General features: G+C 37.4%; 3 protein-coding genes across 3 annotated transcripts in view; 1 reads left to right on the top strand and 2 right to left on the bottom strand.

The window, feature by feature from the left end:
- Positions 1 to 847: 847 nt before the first annotated feature.
- Positions 848 to 4,481, bottom strand: LOC105360235 (Poly(A) binding protein interacting protein 1). The gene is made up of 8 exons (XM_011497082.1): positions 3,871 to 4,481; positions 3,230 to 3,306; positions 2,898 to 3,155; positions 2,632 to 2,811; positions 1,940 to 2,055; positions 1,619 to 1,847; positions 1,230 to 1,540; positions 848 to 1,158 (listed from the first exon to the last, which is right to left on the bottom strand). Exons 1-8 carry the CDS (start codon positions 4,001 to 4,003, stop codon positions 1,023 to 1,025), a joined length of 1,440 nt encoding a protein of 479 aa, XP_011495384.1. The 5' UTR covers positions 4,004 to 4,481; the 3' UTR covers positions 848 to 1,022.
- On the top strand, positions 4,414 to 12,624 carry mib2 (E3 ubiquitin-protein ligase mind bomb 2). Its single transcript, XM_011497083.1, has 11 exons — positions 4,414 to 4,491; positions 5,238 to 5,442; positions 5,616 to 6,175; positions 6,455 to 6,953; positions 7,243 to 7,455; positions 7,537 to 7,690; positions 7,761 to 8,034; positions 8,885 to 9,196; positions 10,407 to 10,770; positions 11,218 to 11,659; positions 12,078 to 12,624. The coding sequence occupies exons 3-11, from the start codon at positions 5,745 to 5,747 to the stop codon at positions 12,374 to 12,376; spliced, it is 2,988 nt and encodes a 995-aa protein (XP_011495385.1). The 5' UTR covers positions 4,414 to 4,491; positions 5,238 to 5,442; positions 5,616 to 5,744; the 3' UTR covers positions 12,377 to 12,624.
- A 3,079-nt stretch (positions 12,625 to 15,703) lies between these two features.
- LOC105360433 (midnolin) overlaps positions 15,704 to 18,821 on the bottom strand; it is a 5,600-nt gene continuing 2,482 nt past the window's right edge. Inside the window, exon 4 of the mRNA XM_011497327.1 lies at positions 15,704 to 15,803. Within this exon, the coding sequence (XP_011495629.1) occupies positions 15,704 to 15,803 (100 nt within the window). The remainder of the gene's footprint in view (positions 15,804 to 18,821) is intronic.

The raw sequence follows: 18,821 nt of genomic DNA, 5'->3' as shown, positions 1-18,821 counted from the left end.
CAAATAAACAATTAGCTTCATTGATTGTGTGCCTTTTAGTATTATTTTATATTGAAATTTTTTTTTTTTTTTTTTTTTTTTTTTTTTTTTTTTTTTTTTTTTAGAAAACTTTAATATGTAGGATATAAAGGTAAAATTATTATTAGGCTCTAGGTAATTATCCATATTACAAAATGTCAAATATTTTTAGTAAATTTACATAAATAAATACAATATTTTAAATTAGATAGAAAAAAAAAAAAGAAATCTGTGGAAAATGTAACTTTTATATTACAAATTTGATTATTAATCGTAATATTCATTTATTAATCTTTTAAATATCATTTTAATAACTTAATAATGGTTTCTCATTATTCTGAAGAAAAACTACATAATTTTCAAGTTTATAATTTTTATGTTAAGTCATGATGATCAACAAATATAGTGAATCTCAATAAAATAAATTTGTTTGGTTTGATTTTTTAGAGTTGTAATTAAACACTTTTTTACTTACAAAATATAATGTAAATTTATCTTTCGACTGTATTGCAAGTCAATATATAGAAATACTTGTGCTTTCAATGAGGTATATTAAACAAAATTTCAAAATGTGTTTAAGAAGTGTAAATTTCTTTAATTACATAATACTATTTAAAGTTTATGTAAAAGTGAGTATTGAGATATTATACATAAAACTTTTATGCACATTATAAACATTTAACACTATTATTATTATTATTATTTATTTATTTTTTTTGTTTGTTTGTTTGTTTGTTTTGCTCTGTAGATTATACAGACAAATTAAAAATACCTTACTCTAAGTATAATTTATTCTATGCTATTATATTTATCTACGATCCACCAAATATAATGTATATTTTGTACATGTTAGATTTTTGTTCCTTTGATTTACACAGTAAATTAAAAAATGCTCGATTTGTGTTAACAAAAAACGATTTGCTTTTTAACGAATTGAAATGAAATATATTCAAATATTGGACAGGATGATAATTGTAAAGAGCATCCGGAATAACATCATATTCTTAATGCTCCGCATAATTTCTCATCTGTACATTTTTTTGGTTTGTTTTATTATTATTTTGGGAAAATTTTAAAAATTCTTCAAATGCTTCTGCTATCATATCATCTTCATCGTCGTTGTCCCAGAATTCTTGAGAACTATAATAACAAAACATTTTCGAACAGAACATTTTTCGAATTTATTATAAAAAGTCTTAGTCGATACTAACCCAACTTCTGTCTCTGCCAAATCGTCGAGAAACCTACTTTCTTCATCCGTTATGACTTTACCATCCGGGCCATAAAATATTGCCTCGTTATCTACTTGAGAACTTGAAGATTGTTTGTTTTCAATGTGCAGAGGCATATGGGATGAAATAACGCCCCAATTTCCACTTCTTAATTCACTTACAGTATTCACCATTCTACCAACGTGTGAATCCACTCTACCTTGAATGACTAGGTCTGACAGCGTACGCATTACTTGCTCCATTTCTGTTCGATTCCCACTACTGTCTCGCTCTAAAGTTTGGCCTGCCAACTACAATGGTACAATGAGAACTAAGCCTTGCCTAAATAGATACGAAGGATAAATAATAACTTTTGATATACCCGTTACCTTTAAAGCCTGACAAATATTTTTAGCCGAACTGGAAGCTGGATTCTGTAAGACAGTATTTATTAATCGAATCAGAAGCTTTCCTAATTCTGAAGCTGGCGCGGATTCCATTTGAGTGACTAGCTCAGCTAGGAAAAATATTAAGCCATGGCACTTTTTCTCTATTTCGTCGGTGTGTTTTGTGACTTGTCGCCAAGTTTCCGCTTGCTCATCAGTCTTTTGTTTACATCTACAAAATATTAATACAATACGTATTTAACCATATAATATTCTGCTATATTCTCTAGATCGTTATCTCAATCATTCAAGAATAATACTAACTGATTAATTAATGTTTCCTTGAAAATCGATGTGGGTCTGTCTGCTGCTGGTGCTACGGTGTCAAGATGCGTACAGAGTCTGGCACCGCTATATCGAAAATTTCCCTCGTCGATTGACTAAAATTAATCAAACAATTGTAATAAATATAGAACTAAGCAATTAGATTATACAAACTTTTTGATCAACCTTACTTTAAAACTCAGATTTTTCCTTTTACATAAACTTTCTCATCGTTCAAAGATGAAGGTTAAGGAGACTTAAGCAGAGTTTTTAAAAATAATAAAGCGTTTAAATTGAAAAAGAGAGAGTTGATTGACCGAGCCTTAATTCCAATCTATTATTATTATGATTTTATCGATTTTAATGTCAGTAATAAATTATCTTAAGTGACTTGGGACCTCAAAGTTTCTTTCAGTTTTCAAAAGTTGTAAAATATGAAATAAAACAAAATAATTAATGTCTTATTGCGAATAATCATAAAAATAATTAATGTTATTATACATAATCTTTCTTGTACAATGTAAAATAGGATACACAGTTTGATTTTAGCATTAGCAAAACCTACTATATCAAACTTATTTCGCATTCATAATTCATTGGTACTAACTTTTTAATTGACAATTATGGTTTATAAATTATATCGTACGAGATGTAGATATAGTCGAACGATAAGTATTATTGGTAATATCTACCTGCTGAATGATGGCATTAAAGATTTGCTCGCAATGTCTAGGCTGATCGAGATATGGACTAATGGTATCTACCAAGGGTGCAACTAAGGAGTCAAACCTTCCAGGATTTGTCGTTAAAGTTCTCATAGCATTTTCCAATTGCATTAAAGTACTGTTAAAATCCAGAATTTGCCCATCCTCCTAATTTATTATTAATTAAAGTTAAAATTATAATTATTTAAAGTATTTTTATATAGAATAATTTATTTGATGTATAATTTGCGCACTTGATGTTTATCGGCAAAATCTCCAGAGCCTCCATCAAACTGACTATAATCGTGTATGATAGGATACTGATTGTACTGCTGATACGGCAGTCCATGGTATCCCGTTTCAGAAGACTGTTGTTGAAAGTGTTGAGGAGCTCCAGATTGTTGCCAATTATATTGCTGCTGTTGCCTTTGAAGCATAGCTTGCTGAACATTTTGAGCCTGCCTCGCTATATGTATGCGATCCTGAACCGAACTTCGTGATACAGGACCCGACTGCAATTACAGTTATTCCAAAGTTAACGATCGACACTTAACAAAATTAATCAATAGAGAAACGATATACTTACTGGAACAAATGCTTTTGGTACAAATTCTGCAGCATCAACGGATAGAATGGAATTTTTCACAATGTCGCTCACAGTTCCTGTAATATGCAAATCATTTAATGCCATCGCAATATTTCATCTTAATCGTAGCTTCGTACCCGGTGTATATAAAATATTTATCTCATAATAAGCATAGGCGAGTGTTAATGTTCTTCGCTTTCAAATCAAATAGCCCTGTTAAAATCTTGCCTTATCGTTTGACTTCGATATTACAATTAACTACGTACATTATTAAAAAGTGCTGGCATATATAATGTTCGCGCATTGCTAAAATCCCGTTATAAAAAGTTTCAATTCCTCATACGAATAATCAATCGTACATTACAACGTTTGCATAACTTCTCCCAGGGCGAATATATTATTTCGCTTAAAAATGACGATTTTAAAGGGTCTTGCAGTAGCAGGGCTGCATCGTCCGTAAAGTTTTAAGAATATTTTTTCATTTATTATTCAAAATAGATTGAACATCGTTGTCGAAGCCGAGGATAACCAATCCCATAGCAGCAGCGACAACGTGAAAAAGAAATTAAATTATAATTCAGACTGCGTTATTTCTCTAATTAAAAATAGGAGAATCGGCCGATGATCGACCTTAACCAAACCTAGGGCTTGATGAGGCCTACGAAGAAGTTCCTGCTCCACGGATCTAACGCCTCGTCCACGTCCTTTGCTCATCCATCGCTCGGTCTCGGCCTCGCCGTTGCCGCTGGCCTCCGCATTACCGTAATGCTCCATATTGTATGGCTCTTTTATAATTCACGAGCCGAATACAAATGCTCCCGTACTGACTCGGGAAATTAGGTTAAGCGCCGACACCGTGGACGACACTTGAACCTCTTGCACCGTTCTCTTGTCGTGGGGAAAGTGCGCACGTCGCACCCTCGACATAGATCGGATAGTCTCCTGTTCTTCTCGGCCGATTCGAATTCTCATTAACCTTTCGTGAAAACTTCTTCCTATTCCTCGGTCACCTCGCACTAAATACACACCGCTCTGGCCACCTCTATGTGTCAACGCTGTCGATACATCCGACAGCATTCACAATGTTGGCATGTGTATGTTTGCGGCTGCGTCGTTAATGTCAATCGGCTTGCCTTAACCATCCTGGTGGCGGTAGTGCTCGCCACAGTCCGACCCCGTCGTCTCGGCCCCGTCTGCATCGTCATTCGCGATTTCTGCACTCGCGCGCTCTCGGGAGCAATGGACTTCCCGCTCAATCTTTCGTATGTAATGATCATCCTTATATGCAAATTCTTCATCGAATTTCAACTAATCTATGCAACAATAATACCTCGAATTCGCGCGACCTCTTTCTTTCTACACTTTTCTTCTACATCAAGCTCACTGCCGTGAAAGCTAACGATCGTCTTACAAACTTTCGCAAATTCGGCAATATTGTAATTTGTCATTTGTAATTTTTAATGCTCCTAGTTTAACGCAACTAATTCGTCTTACCCACTCACACTCGTTTAAAACGCACTTCTTCATTTTGATGTTTGAGTACTTACTTTTATAAGGTTTTACAAGGTTTGGGCTATTTGCTCGTTTGTTTTGATAATAACAGTGAGAGGGCCAAGTGCCTACCGACACTCCACAAACTGTCATTGGCATTTATGCACTTTTATATTATTGTACTTTCGATAAATTCATATATATCTCTCTCTATCTCTCTCTCTATCTCTCTCTATCTCTCTCTTTATCTCTCTTTATCTCTCTTTATCTCTATCTCTCTATCTCTATCTCTATCTCTATCTCTCTCGTTACATTGTTGCGGAGGTTGTTAGACGCTGCGTTTGTTACCGTAGCCCAATAATTAATCATACGCGCAAGACTTTAAGATGTAACGGCGAAACTCTGCGTAAACAATTATAAGCTCGTTTATTTATTTAATGGAGCGCCTAGTCGGTATTGTTTAAACATTAAGATCCCACTTAAGTCAAATGTCTGCATTATCGATTGAGATTTTCAGAATAGCCCATCTCGTGCAATACATTCATTGGCAGTGATGCCACAGTGATGCTGCGTAATGTCGGAATTTCCCGACTGCTTCTGTCAGAGTCAGAGACTTTCGATCATCGGGGCCACGCTGTTGTTAAATTCATTATCGTTAACATGTTCACTGGGAGCTTTTGCAACATTCCTGCCTCCTGAAAAGCTTGGCATTCGATCCTGAGGTTTGTACCAGAATCGCCAAGTAATGGGGGAAAAAAAAAAGAGAGAGAAAAAATGCAAAATGCTTTCTCCAATTTCACGTACGCTAGATATATAAAATGAAATCATTTATCATTATAACATACTTCTATGCTGTATCCATACGTTTCTAAAAAGTTATTTAACATACTTACAGCTTGTTAATGGACTCTGAATAATGATTTGGAGGAGCCTTGTAGAAGGGACCGTTTATCCCTTTGATGCATCGATGAGTCATCAGTGATATGTGAAAAGTCGACGAGCGAGCGCGGGAAAAGGCCAAAAGATGCTGGAAGTTGGCCTCAGGGTTGTGAGAGGCGTCGATTGGAAGTGGGCCGACCAGGATGGTGGCGAAGGCCATACCGGTACCGTCGTTGAAATTGGGAAGCCACCCTGCGCTGGTTACACGGCTCACAACAGTAATCACGTTGACAAAACACCGGATAAAACTGTCATTGTTCAATGGGACCACGGCTCTAGGAGCAATTATCGCATTGGGTATCAAGATGCGTACGACTTGATGGTTTTTGATAACGCCGGGGTGGGCGTCAAGCACTCTAATATCATCTGCGATGACTGTAAAATGCATGGAATTATTGGCATAAGATGGAAATGTTCGCAATGCTTTGATTATGATTTATGTACCCAGTGTTACATGTCAGACGTACACGATTTGAATCATGCCTTTCAAAGATTTTTAACTGCAAATTCAGTGGGGTAAGCAGAGACATTGGTAAACAATTACTAGTTTTATTGCTAAACTAAAGATTCATTATTCGATGTCTCGTTCATTTTATGTACTGATATGTTGAAAAATTGCAATTGTAATAAGCTTTTATTAATGCCGACGTATCTAAAACGATGCAAAGTAAATTAATAATACATTATAATTTATTATAGCATTACGAGTGTTTAGTAATTTCCAACCTATAGAAAGTTCTTTAAATCCTTTTAAATGTCGTATCTATTGAAAATATATTTTCATATTCTTTACAGAATACAATTAACGAACAGAGAAAATTGTACAAAGATAGCGTTGAAGGGAATTTTTATTGGAGCCAAAGTTACCAGAGGACCCGACTGGGAATGGGGAAACCAGGATGGTGGCAGAGGGAAAACAGGCAGGGTTATCGACATACGTGGTTGGGACAATGAAAGCTGTCGATCCGTAGCTACAGTAACATGGTCATCCGGTAATACCAATGTTTACCGATTAGGTTATAAAGGTTGCGTTGATCTGTGTTACGTCGAAGCAGCCACCGCTGGTACATATTATAAAGAGCACTTACCCTTACTGGGACATACGACACCGATAATGCCACAAAATGAAAACGTTCCTTTAAACTCGACAAATATATTGAATCCCCCGAATTTTAGTCACACAACTTTTGTAGTTGGAGACAAAGTAAAAGTTTTAATGGACATTGATACATTAAAAGGAATGCAGGCAGGTCACGGTGGATGGAATCCACGAATGGCCGATTACATTGGAAAGGTAAAATTTTAATCCAAGTATCGAGCATAAGACTTTGTAATTATAAGCTTAACATTGTGGAACTTAATAATTTAATAATAATTCGATAAGTAATAATGAGTCGTTTACATAAAATCGATATTTTGTCGTCGATATTTAAAATATTACTATTTTGTATATGGTATTTTAAGAGCAAAGCTTGAAGGAAAACTTTAAAATTACAGTCTCATTTAGAAAGCGTAAAATTCAAGATAATATTTATATAAAGAATTTGTTGCTAATATTTTAGAAACTTTGATGAATGTTGTAGATCGGTACCGTACATCGAATTACCGACAAAGGCGATGTTCGGGTTCAGTACGAAGCATGTAATAACAGATGGACGTTTCATCCCGGGGCATTAACGAAAGTTATTAGTAAAGAAAATTTTGTCATTGGAGATATCGTTAGGATAAAATCAGACGCAAATGCAGTGAAGCATTATCAAAGGGGCCACGGGGAATGGATAGATGTAATGAGAACGGTGAGTAAGACTGAATTTTTCAACCGATGTCTCGCATTTTTCAATTATAATGCCCCTTTCGATGCATCGATGATCATTCAGGCTCTGGGTAAAAGTGGCAAAGTCATTAAAATCTATCCGGACGGTGACATGCGAGTGCAACTAGGAGGCCACATATGGACGTTCAATCCATTGAGCGTAACGTTGGTTCCAGCTGGCTCCGAAGCTGCAAATACCTTCACCGAAGCGTCCCGAGGTAAGAATCGCGAAACCATTTAAAAATAGCGTGCCCTAATAGATGTGAAACGAACCTCGAATCTTGTCAGGTATAACGCTCGAGAGCACGGACGTTGAGGTAGAGAAACTACTACGCGACGCGGCCAAGGGCAAAGCTGGCATCCCCGCTGTCAAGGAATTTTTGCGAAAGTATCCTGACAGAGTAGACGCAAGGGGCGGTCCGGGTGGCGGTCGAAAAACTTGTCTCCAGGTCGCCGCTCACCAAGGACAGCGGGAGCTCTGCTGCCTCCTGCTAGACGCTGGCGCCTCGCTGTTCGCCGTTGACGAGGACGGCGACACTCCCCTCCATTACGCAGCCTTTGGGTAATGAAAATTGATATGTGCTTGACCCGCAATCGCGAGCCTTAGTTACATTTTGCGAAATGGAAAATAAATATAATGAGCGACCAAGATTCCCTTCGAATCATTGCTTTGCGTTCTTACAATTATCGTAATTTATTATTATATGGATTTTTTTTCTCTTTTGCTTACTGCAAATAAACCGCAACTTTCACTAATGTTTTTCACTCGATTGATTTTCTCGATTTGTCATTATTATACACAATTTGACGAATACGTAGAGTTTTTAAATTTTATTCATTCGATTATAAATTTACTCGCTATAACTATGTACTACGTGGAAGATATCTTTTAAAATATTATAATTAGTATATAATTAACGACTTGGAATGCAAAATAAAATAAAAAAAAATTTTCATAACTTTTTTTTTTTTTTAAATCTGCCTTAAATTTTATTATAAAAAATACCATGCATTTTACAATAAGTCTACAAAAAAATATCAGACTTTCAGATCATATTAGTTATTTATTAGTATAAAAGATTTCAAGCAATTTAAAAAAGTGCAGAGCTTAATTACCGTCGACAAATTGTCGATGGAGGGACTCGTTTCACGGCCCAACCGAATTTGCAAAGAATATTTGAAGTCCGCGTTAATTTCTCAAGAAGATAAAAATCCAATGGTAGACCAAGAATATTCATCCTCATTGTTCAATAATTTTAATTCTTTATGGTACCGGTACCACGGCCCCCATAAAAGCGAGGCCTTGCCGTCCAAGTGCAATCCAACTGCAGTTAATATGAAATTAACGATTGCAAAGAAAGCAGTCGAGCCAATCGTTTGCTAATTCTCGTACATTGATTTCGGCCATTCAGCAATCAGCCGGAGATAATGGAGCTCCTGCTGACCCGAGGTGCGACCATCGACGCGGTGAACAATGGCAAATGCAGCGCCCTTCACGTGGCCGTCAACAAGCAGCACTCGGAATGCGTGCGTACACTCCTGCGTCATGGCTGCAACGTCAACCTCCAGGACTCGTACGGCGACACGACCCTCCACGACGCAATCGGCAAGGACGCCCTCGATATCGTCGATGCCCTCTGTGCTAACGAGATCCTCGACTTCACGCTGCGCAACAAACGTGGCTTCAACGTCCTTCATCACGCGGCCCTCAAGGGCAACGCACAGTGAGTTGCAATTGTCCTGCGATAAATTGCACTTAAAGTTTAAATCTTTTATCTAATGAGAAGTCGGCGCTAATATCGATGACAGTGCATCACGTGATTTATTAGCGAGCAATAATCATCGCGTTATCGATCACTTGCCTCTAGCCCATGGCTTAAATAAACACTGCGTATAAAAGTTTTCAGTGCACGTACTATATATATATATATATATATATATATATATTATTGTTAAATGTTTAAGTGTTAAGTCACTTTAGAGCTTTCACTTTTTTTTTTTTTTTTTTATTGTAATTATCGCCTCGGCTTATGTGTACTATATTATTGCAATGAGATTGCGCGTGAACATTCGAAGGTCATACGAATTGCTGGTCCCATGCTCTTCTGCATTGACCTTTACTTCATTGATATTGCAATATTATGTCAATCATTTATTGCTTCCTTTTAGATAAATCATTAACAAAATATCAATCCATTTGACAATTTTGATCTTACGCCTTACCCATACTCTTTCAACACTTTTATTTACCATTGTTTCAGATTTTACAGTGTCAAAAAAGTTATTTTAATGTCCATATGTACAATTGGTAATTATCCAAGTCAATGTCAATGTCAATAAGACTTAGAAAGTAACATTGATCAAATTTTATCGTACGATTGTATGAATTGGGCTGAAAAATAATAATATTAAAATCATTATTATTCTATAATTCCACAGATTTCTCTGAGAAATAATAGAATGAGAGAGACAGATTTCTCTGTGAAATAATAGAATTGCATTGAAAAAAATTATCAGCAATTGTATAAATGCCATCGATTAATTAAACATAAATTTCGTTGCTACTTGAATTTATCGAAGCATTTTATGTACGTAGGAAGTAGGAAATTACAATAAAAAGTTATCCATACGGACTGTAAAAATGTTGCGTTTATTCAAAAGAAAAAGCTGTCTTGATGTCTAAATAATTAAAAGAGTTGTTAAGTAAGTGTGCGTCGTTGTTGAATTGTTGAAGTAAGGAATACTATGAGGCGCACGATGTTGCATAAATAGCCAAGACATTGGTCAAGAAAAAGCTTCTTAAAAGGGCCAAATATATTGAATAATGAAAAGCCCTTGGAAGCAATTTTTCCTCGCAATTTTTCCTCGCAAATTTTCCTCGTGCGCGTCCCTTGCATTTCATTTCATTTCATCAAGCTCCATTTCATTTAACAGCGCGATGCAACGGTTGGTACTACGAGCCCGTCATCTCGTAGATGTCAAGAAAGAGGACGGCTTCGCGGCACTACACCTGGCATCGCTCAACGGGCACCGGGAGGTTGCCGCGACGCTATTGCTGCCGAGCGGCGGTCGGGCTCGAGTCGATCTGCAAAACAACCGCCGACAGACGCCCCTGCATTTAGCCGCCTCGCAGGGCCATTGGGGTCTCGTCGAGCTTCTTGTTGGGCACAACGCGGACATCGCGAGCACCGACGAAGAGGGCGACACCGCGCTCCACATCGCCGTAACCAAATGCAGATATCAGGCTATCGGCGCCGCGCCACCCGATGCGCATCGCGACTCACCTTCCTTATACTCGGTAAGACTTATCCTCGCTAAGTAGCCTCGCTGTCACACGTATCGCCAATTCTTCCAAGTCCAGCACAGCCATTGAAAGAGACTAAACAGGGTTTTGCATAAAATCATAATCTCTTACGTTACATTAATGTATATATATATATATGTCTTGGCATGGGAATTCACTTCTACGTGATGAATGAATTTGCTTTTAGGACATTTAGATGATATAGCAGCGATATCATAACGTCGAATATTTATTTATATTAGATAGTGGCAAATTCGTTTATACATTCTGATGGTAAAAATAAATATAAATTTTTGCCTCGTCTTATTTTTAGTCAAAACTATTTACCTACGCACATCACACTTACTTCTAGCCCAAATCTAATTGGCCAAAATATTATTCAAAACCTGTGTATACGTGCGTGCGTGTTAATCTTACTAACGAATCCCTTCGATATCGCAGATGTGGCAGGAGTTGAATAGGAAAGGGACCAAACCCGAGCTGACTTTGGTGTGCTTCTTGGTCAGCAATGATAGTAGCGGCTCGATTCTCGAGGAGCTGAAGAACTCCAAGGGCAAAACACCCCTGGATCTCTTGCAGGCGGACGCGGAGCTGGCGCCGTTCGTCGAGATCGTCAAGTCTTGCCAGGACCGACGCAGGACCGTCGCGAACCTACCGACCGTTGATAATGTCCAGGCATCGGTATGCCAGATCGAGACGATCGCGCAAGCCGACTCTAACGGCGATGTATCCGCGAGGAAACCATCGACGTGCACCAACTGCCATCGACAAGGCTCCCCCAACACCGAGGGTGTGGCGAACAGACTTGGACTCGGGAGCAGCGTCGGTGTCAGCAACTGCACGCACTGCGGCTGCACGTTCACCAAGTCACACACGTATCACGGTGAGACGAGCCTCTGGTATTAATGCACATAAATGCCATAACGCGAATCCCGTGACGTAATCGCAATAAAAATCCATGGGCTAACTATTTATGCATTGAGAAAATATTATTTGCATTTTATACTTCATCAGATGTCTCATTGATTTATCAATAAACGAATTATTATCGCGGACTTCCCGTACCACGTACGAGTAAATTCAACAAAAAGGAAACAAAGAGAGAGAGAGAGAGAGAGAGAGAGAGAGAGAGCGAGAGAAAGAGAAAGAGAGAGATAAAGAACTTTTCATTCGCTGGCTTAACGCTTTAAAATATTAAGTATTTTCGAGCTCGATCGTAGCGATGTATCGTCAAGCGAAAAATATAATATCATGGAGGTAAGGCGAGCGCGTTAAACTCATTTTCTCTTTTGACGTTTTAGATTCACAGTTGAATCGAGAAGAGCTGGCGAAGGAAGTTAAACGAGAGAAGATGAAGAATGGCTATTCTGATAAAAATAGGAACGACAATAGAGAAAAAGACAAAGACTTAGAAAGATTAAGATATCTTGAAACAAGAATAGCCGATCTCGAGGAAGCAAATATGTGTAGTATTTGCATGGAGCGTCGACGTAACGTTGCGTTCCTCTGCGGTCATGGTGCTTGTGAACACTGTGCAGCCCCGTTGAAAACGTGCCACATGTGTCGTCAGACCATTACCAAAAAAATCAATTTATACTAAAGGTAAAAGCTTGGAGAAGAGACCAAGAAAGATGGAGGCTCTCTTTAGGGCTACAAACTAATTCGAAGCATTAGGTTTTTATTTATTGAATACTGTCGTTTTATTAAAAGAAAATGAAGTAGAACAAATTTTTTTTTGTCGAATTTTTCGAAGAAGGTTGATCATGATTTCCTCGCTGCTTCACTCACGACTCGCCGCGACACATTAGACAAATTTTTAATCTTAATCAATAATACGTGAGCTCGCGCGCGCGCGCACGCACGTGAGTGCGAGGTATATCGCACTAGTCACCCGGGCATGGTGTAATTTTATGTAAATACATCTCATTAGCACATTCGAGCAATAAATTAACAGTGAGCTTCGATTCGTTTGGCGAATACATGTGCAATTCGTCGACCAATTCGACCAAAAATCGTATTTGTCGATTAATGTTTGATGAACGTGGAGTAAGACCCCCCGACCACCGCTATCATTCTCTTGAATGTGGAAAAACCGCTCGATTACATTACGACACGACGTACATTCGACACGTTAACGTCCATCGTTAAAGAAGATGGTTGTAATATTGGCTCGGGTACTATTGTATGTATGTAACCCTTTGGCATGGTAACGCCACTCTATAATGGGGTTGCGTTGATTTTAATGTCAGAATTATCCGATGGTCCACCAATTTCAAAATTCCATCGTCATTGTCGCACCCGAGCTATTCGCTAAATCTCAAATTAGTTAATTATTCGCCTTAGTATCAGACGACAAGCCTCGAAGGTACAACGCAAGGCGTGGATATCATTTCGTAGTAGTAGTGGAAATCTGTGGGAATGAAGACTGCTGAAACAGCCAATAAACCTAGCTGTACTCTTAACGATCACAGACTAAAACGAGAACCTCCGCCATGCTCGCTCATATCCTACCACCAAGAGGTCGTTAAATACGCCACAAAAAGCTCTCAATTGCAAATTGTGTATACGCGTAACGATCGGTCGGACTAGCGCGGGCATCGTAGTTAGTTTTATATCGGATTTAGCAATGTATCATTAGACGGTCGTAAATTTTTGGAACAAAGGACTGGAATTTTATAAGATAATAGATTTTTCGACGTTGCAAGTGTGAGGGGATATTGCTAGGTATAAAGAGTTGAAGGGGACGGAGAGAAAATTTAATCATTGCTTTTGCTTCTCCAAGTATTCGTAGAAAATTCTTCATCGTGAGAAACGATGAATACCATTGTGCGTAAATATTTTTAAAACGATTTAGTTAATCGGCAATACTGAAATTATAATTGTTGGAATAATTTATTATTTTCAGTGACCATTGTGGTTCTACTTAAGATTAAAAGTTATTTGTGACTATCGCGGCTTACCACTTATTTAATAAATTTCACTGCACAAGTAGTAATAATGTTGCTCTTTACGTCATATTTAATTATCATACTTAAATAATAAAAAGAGAATTTCTTATGCCGCCGATCAATAGAAGACATTCCCTTTGCATTCGTTTGATTTAGGAATAATGTTAATTCCTCTTCCACAAATGGTTTTCAATAAGAAGAAAATGTGATTCAATCGAACATTCGTGATAAAAACATATTTCATTCAGCAGCTTTAGTAGTTAATATTCCTAGTTAAATGAATTATTTATTTTTTAATTTTCGTCCCATTATTAATCATCCTTAAAAAAATATATTGAACATTTTTTTATTGCCTCGTGTCCATTTTTGTCTCCTTTGATTATACCAGATTTAATTGCGTGATAGTTAAATATCTCTCTCTTATCTGTCAAATATTATTACAATATAATCAAATGAAAAAAAAAATTTATATATATATGAGTTTGGGTGGGCGTGTGTGTTTACCTGTGTGTATGTGAAAAGGAATTGTATGGATAGTTTTGGTATCTTATAAAATAATTCGGGATTAACTTAGAATTTGCCTCCATCAATGCCAAATCATCGTAAGGGAATGAACTCATGTCAGGTCTTCATCTTTACAATAATATAATCATATAGAATAAATAAAGCGTGTCTATCATTTGTAAATAATGTGTAATGAATATTGTAAATCATGGCAACAGGGTCTGTGCATTTTCATCAATATGTTCCACGTGAACATTTTACTTTTATTTTTTGTCATTTTATACAAGTCGAGACGAGATCGTATTTGATACTTTTTGTAGCGATCTCTGAAAAATTTTAGTGACATCGACTCTCACCGAACTACAACCTCGAGAAGTTTGCAAATGTTCGTGCCATTAACGAATATCGTAATTGCGTAAACTTCTCATCTTATCAGCCAATGCTTTTAGTGCTAATGAATTTTATACCGAAAGAAAAACATTAACTTAAGTTTATGATTGTATTTAGAATTTCAATGGTGCAGTCACAACAGTAGTCAATAAATAAAAACTATAATGGAGTTGTGAACGCCCTTTTATGATCTGCAAAATAGGGAATTTTATCGAAGATCTCCGTCGTTTGCATCCCCTGCACGTGAAATATTAACTGCCAAAAACAAAACAAAACAATAAACAAAAAAGACAATTGTAATATTCAATTATTAAAATTGCTGTTTTTTACTAATGTATATCACTGAAAAGTCTGAAGATTTTTTTTATCGTATCTGTGTACCATATCGTGCCATAATAACAAATTTAGAAAATTTTAAAAATCGAAAATTTTTACAATAAACGAACTGGAGCACTTTTCTATTATCGCGTGTCCCGTCCATTTCTTCGCGCCTCCAAATCGTACATATATGCCTTTAATACCTGATCCTCGTTTCCGTCAGTGGTTCCAGCTAAGGACTTACTTCTTCGGCGATTCCCCTTGGTTACGTTCCTCTTTCATTTCATTTGTGCGCATTTAAGCATGTGAGAATGGATTTTACTATTGACTCGCCATGTTGGACATTTTTTTGAATGATTATAAATCCCATTCCAAAGGTATTGAGAAAATCTTTGGAATGACAGAATGACAGTGAAGAAAAACAAGTTTTTCTAAAGTACTTGTACCATTTCATAGTGTATTCTTTATTAATTTTCATTTTTATATTCTTTTTTTTTCTTTTGTATTTCACTGCTTCGTTTATTGTACATTATTTGTAAATATTTTATCTCAAATTTATATTTGAAATTATACTTTATAGTGATATCACTTAATTATTATTTTAGAAAGTTACGGGGATGATTATTATGCATATATACTAGTTGTTTTTAAACAATTTAATGGACCGTATTGTGTATTAATTTAAATTATAATGTGAAAAAGAATGCTTTACGGTTCATTTTAGTGCAATCTATTGTTTTACTGACCAGTACGTATTTAAAATAAAATTACAATGCCAATTTTTTGATACTTTGTACATTTAACCCAAGTCCAATATAATCTGGAAACACACCCAGGATCCCATTGGGGTTCATCACGATACTTTTTCTATTGTTCATATTTATGTTTTTGATTTTTTTTTTATTTTGATTTTTTTTTTTTTACTTTTGTTCCACTTTTCGTAATTATAATTGTATTGTCATAAGTCTGTACTGCGTGTACTACAGGAATAAATTATATTATGAAACTGTAATAGCGCATTTTAAAGCATTGATGAGTTTGTACGATTGTATGTAACATAAATGGTAATTTAAATAAATTCAAATCAATTAATGGTGTCTGTTTCCCTCTTTTTTCTTTTAAGTCTTTTTTTTTTTTTTTTTTTTTTTTTTTTTTTTTTTTTTTTTTTTTTTAATCAATTTCCTTAAGCCAATGAAACGTGTCATGAAATCGCTTCAACACATCGAGAATCTCTTGCTCGTTGAGAATTAAAAGAAAAACGTAAAATAGTAAATGTATTATGCAAGAGATCACGCGAAAGATACTCGTTTATTATAATTTGATAATAGTAACAACAATGATAACACAAGCACATAACATATAACGCCGTGTCCGTGTGATGTTTATACGACAAGTAAGAATAAAATCGCGGTAAGATTATACCTTGACTTAGCAAGCAGTTCTTATTTATTTTGGTACTTAATAATGTTCGAACTATTCGTATGTTACAATATTGAGGCAGTTTGCAAAACTGCAATGATAATAGTAATAGTAATAATAATAATAATAATAATAGTAATTGCAATAATAATAATAATAATTGCAATAATAATAATAAGAAGAAGAAGAAGAAGAAGAAGAATTCATCTAAGCAAAACCTAAACCTAACACTAGAAAGTGATGTAGTATTTATTACCTATTAAACATAAATGATCTCTGTTCGGCACGTGGGGCCAATTCAGTGGATTATTCATCTAAAATCTACTTAACAGGACCAAAATCAGGATATGCGCAAAGCCGTGTCTCGAATCTTAACGAGCTGCTATAATTCACTGTCAACAGTGAAGCGCCAACAATATGAACCTTCATTTTGTCTCTGTCAAACCGCCGCAATGTTCGAGACTCGACCGTGCCCATCGTATCCTTCATCTCGCCTCGGCCATCGCCAAATGATCTACTTTATTTGTAATTAAAAAATAAAAAATAAAAAAAAATATATATATATATATATATATATATATATATATATATATAAAAAATATAATAATAATAATAATAATAATAATAATAATAAAAAATAAAATTAAAAAACGCTCGGTGCTTCACAGAGCAGATTGACAATACAGAAGGACGTTGGGACTCGCGCCGAGCCTTTTACCGCTTTATCTTCTCAATCACTTTCGATTTTAGCGGATAAAGCAAACATTATCACTGACACTCAACAAAAATAAACTCGTATAAAATTTATCACTACGTATATTCATTGATCTGCCTTCTTATCCTGCCACGCTCCCATTACGTTTAAACGAGACGTCGTGGGCGACTTTGCTTATGTGCACAAGACTCTCCTCCACGATAATTCGTAACTCTAAGCGATATGGTGTCGGGGAGTCCGAGTGCCGCGCAATCGCTATTAATTATCTAAGTGGCTCTTCTCCATTCATTAACCATACAAAATTAAACGAGCACTGCATGTCCTTTAAAGGCTATATTGGCAGAAGTATTGCAGTGGGTGCGACGCAATAAGGAAGTGCGACTCAATAGGGGAGCAATAGGACCGCGGCGATAGCACCGATAATCTCTCGAGGCTTATACGCGCGAGGGCTCGACTCTCATAATTGTCGTTACGTTCATTGGTTGCGTCGCCGATGGTCCAGCCGAGCTCGCCAAAGGACAATCGATCGGCCATATATATATATATATATATATATATATAATAAACCAATGTCGAGCTTCCGTTAGAACTTGGCCCGACTACTCGTCCAAGCTGCGCTTTCTCTTAAGCATCGTCGTAAGCGACGAGGGCGAATTCGTGCGACGAAAGGCAGTGAAACAGCATGCGTGGAAGCGAAAGCCAAAACTACCGTGTGTGACAGCCGATAAAGATGCGACCTGTCCCAAACGCGCCCGTGCGCTCATTAATTTTCCATTGTTCGGTCCTTTAGGCGAGTGTGGTAAGTTTCATATTAACGTCCCATTGTAAAGTGCGTATAAAACTATTATTACCCGGGGGATTTTTATTAGCTTGTGAATTGCGAACGCGTTGACCTTTCACGTGACGTAGGTCGCTCGCTACTATAATTCACGCCCGATGGGCGACTCCAATCTCAATGAGAATCACGCGAAACTTCTTTGCGTCGCGCTCAGGTGCCATATTGCTGCCATCGGACTAGGATGCGGTTAGCATAAACCGAGCATTGATTAAATATTGTTAAATAACTATCAAACCCGTGGCAGTTACAATTATGGCTCAAGGCAATGTTAAGGCGCGCAATTTTCTTTGATAAGCTAGTCGCCAGAGCCAAGTAAATTAATTATTGAACGAACGAAGCTTCATCGATCAACCATGAACACATACACGTACATTGCATTCGAGTCTACCCGGCCGATCCATCGATTCTCCCTCAACAAGCACGAGCCTTTGCACCATATACAAACATCATCTACGCTATAATGGGGCTCGCATTAACAGGACGATGTCTCTCATTCGAGGAGTTGGCGAGGAGGCGAGAAGTTTCGTCGCTTAACTACATGGAAGGATGCGTATCGCCTCGCCTGCTGGCCTTGGCGCTTGCGAGCGCACCGCGACCTAGTGTCACGGGACTCGGACTCCCCCGATGACGCGCGATACAACGCAGCGACTGGCGATGATGAAGAAACCCATGCGCGGGCATTTGTCGGCGGCGAATGTCCTCGCTCCGAGTCTGTCCTATTGCTAATTGCTGGGCCGCGTTAAGCGACAACGGGCTCGGGACTGCAGGGCTGAAGCTCCGGCTCGGTCTGCGGATCGCTCGCGGACTTGGTGCCGCTTCCGCCTCCACCTCCTACACCGGTCGCCGAGGTAGGTGACGAGGACGAGGCGTTCGGATCAGGATCCGGGGTGACTGCCGCCCATTTGGTCGTGTA

Source organism: Ceratosolen solmsi, unplaced genomic scaffold (assembly GCF_000503995.2).
Source record: "Ceratosolen solmsi marchali unplaced genomic scaffold, CerSol_1.0 scaffold13, whole genome shotgun sequence".
NCBI classification, from domain to species: Eukaryota; Metazoa; Arthropoda; class Insecta; order Hymenoptera; family Agaonidae; genus Ceratosolen; species Ceratosolen solmsi.
This window is presented reverse-complemented; position numbering and strand designations above follow the sequence as displayed.

Bases quoted from the DNA above. Each gene is read 5' to 3' on its own strand.
- LOC105360235 (XM_011497082.1), bottom strand. From the start codon at position 4,003: ATGGAGCATTACGGTAATGCGGAGGCCAGCGGCAACGGCGAGGCCGAG. The intron at 2,812-2,897 runs GTGCGCAAATTA...ATAATAAATTAG, and splicing joins ATTTTGCCGATAAACATCAA to GAGGATGGGCAAATTCTGGA. The intron at 1,848-1,939 runs GTTAGTATTATT...AATATTTTGTAG, and splicing joins AAGGAAACATTAATTAATCA to ATGTAAACAAAAGACTGATG.
- mib2 (XM_011497083.1), top strand. From the start codon at position 5,745: ATGCTGGAAGTTGGCCTCAGGGTTGTGAGAGGCGTCGATTGGAAGTGG. The intron at 6,176-6,454 runs GTAAGCAGAGAC...TATTCTTTACAG, and splicing joins TTAACTGCAAATTCAGTGGG to AATACAATTAACGAACAGAG. The intron at 8,035-8,884 runs GTAATGAAAATT...TCGGCCATTCAG, and splicing joins CTCCATTACGCAGCCTTTGG to CAATCAGCCGGAGATAATGG.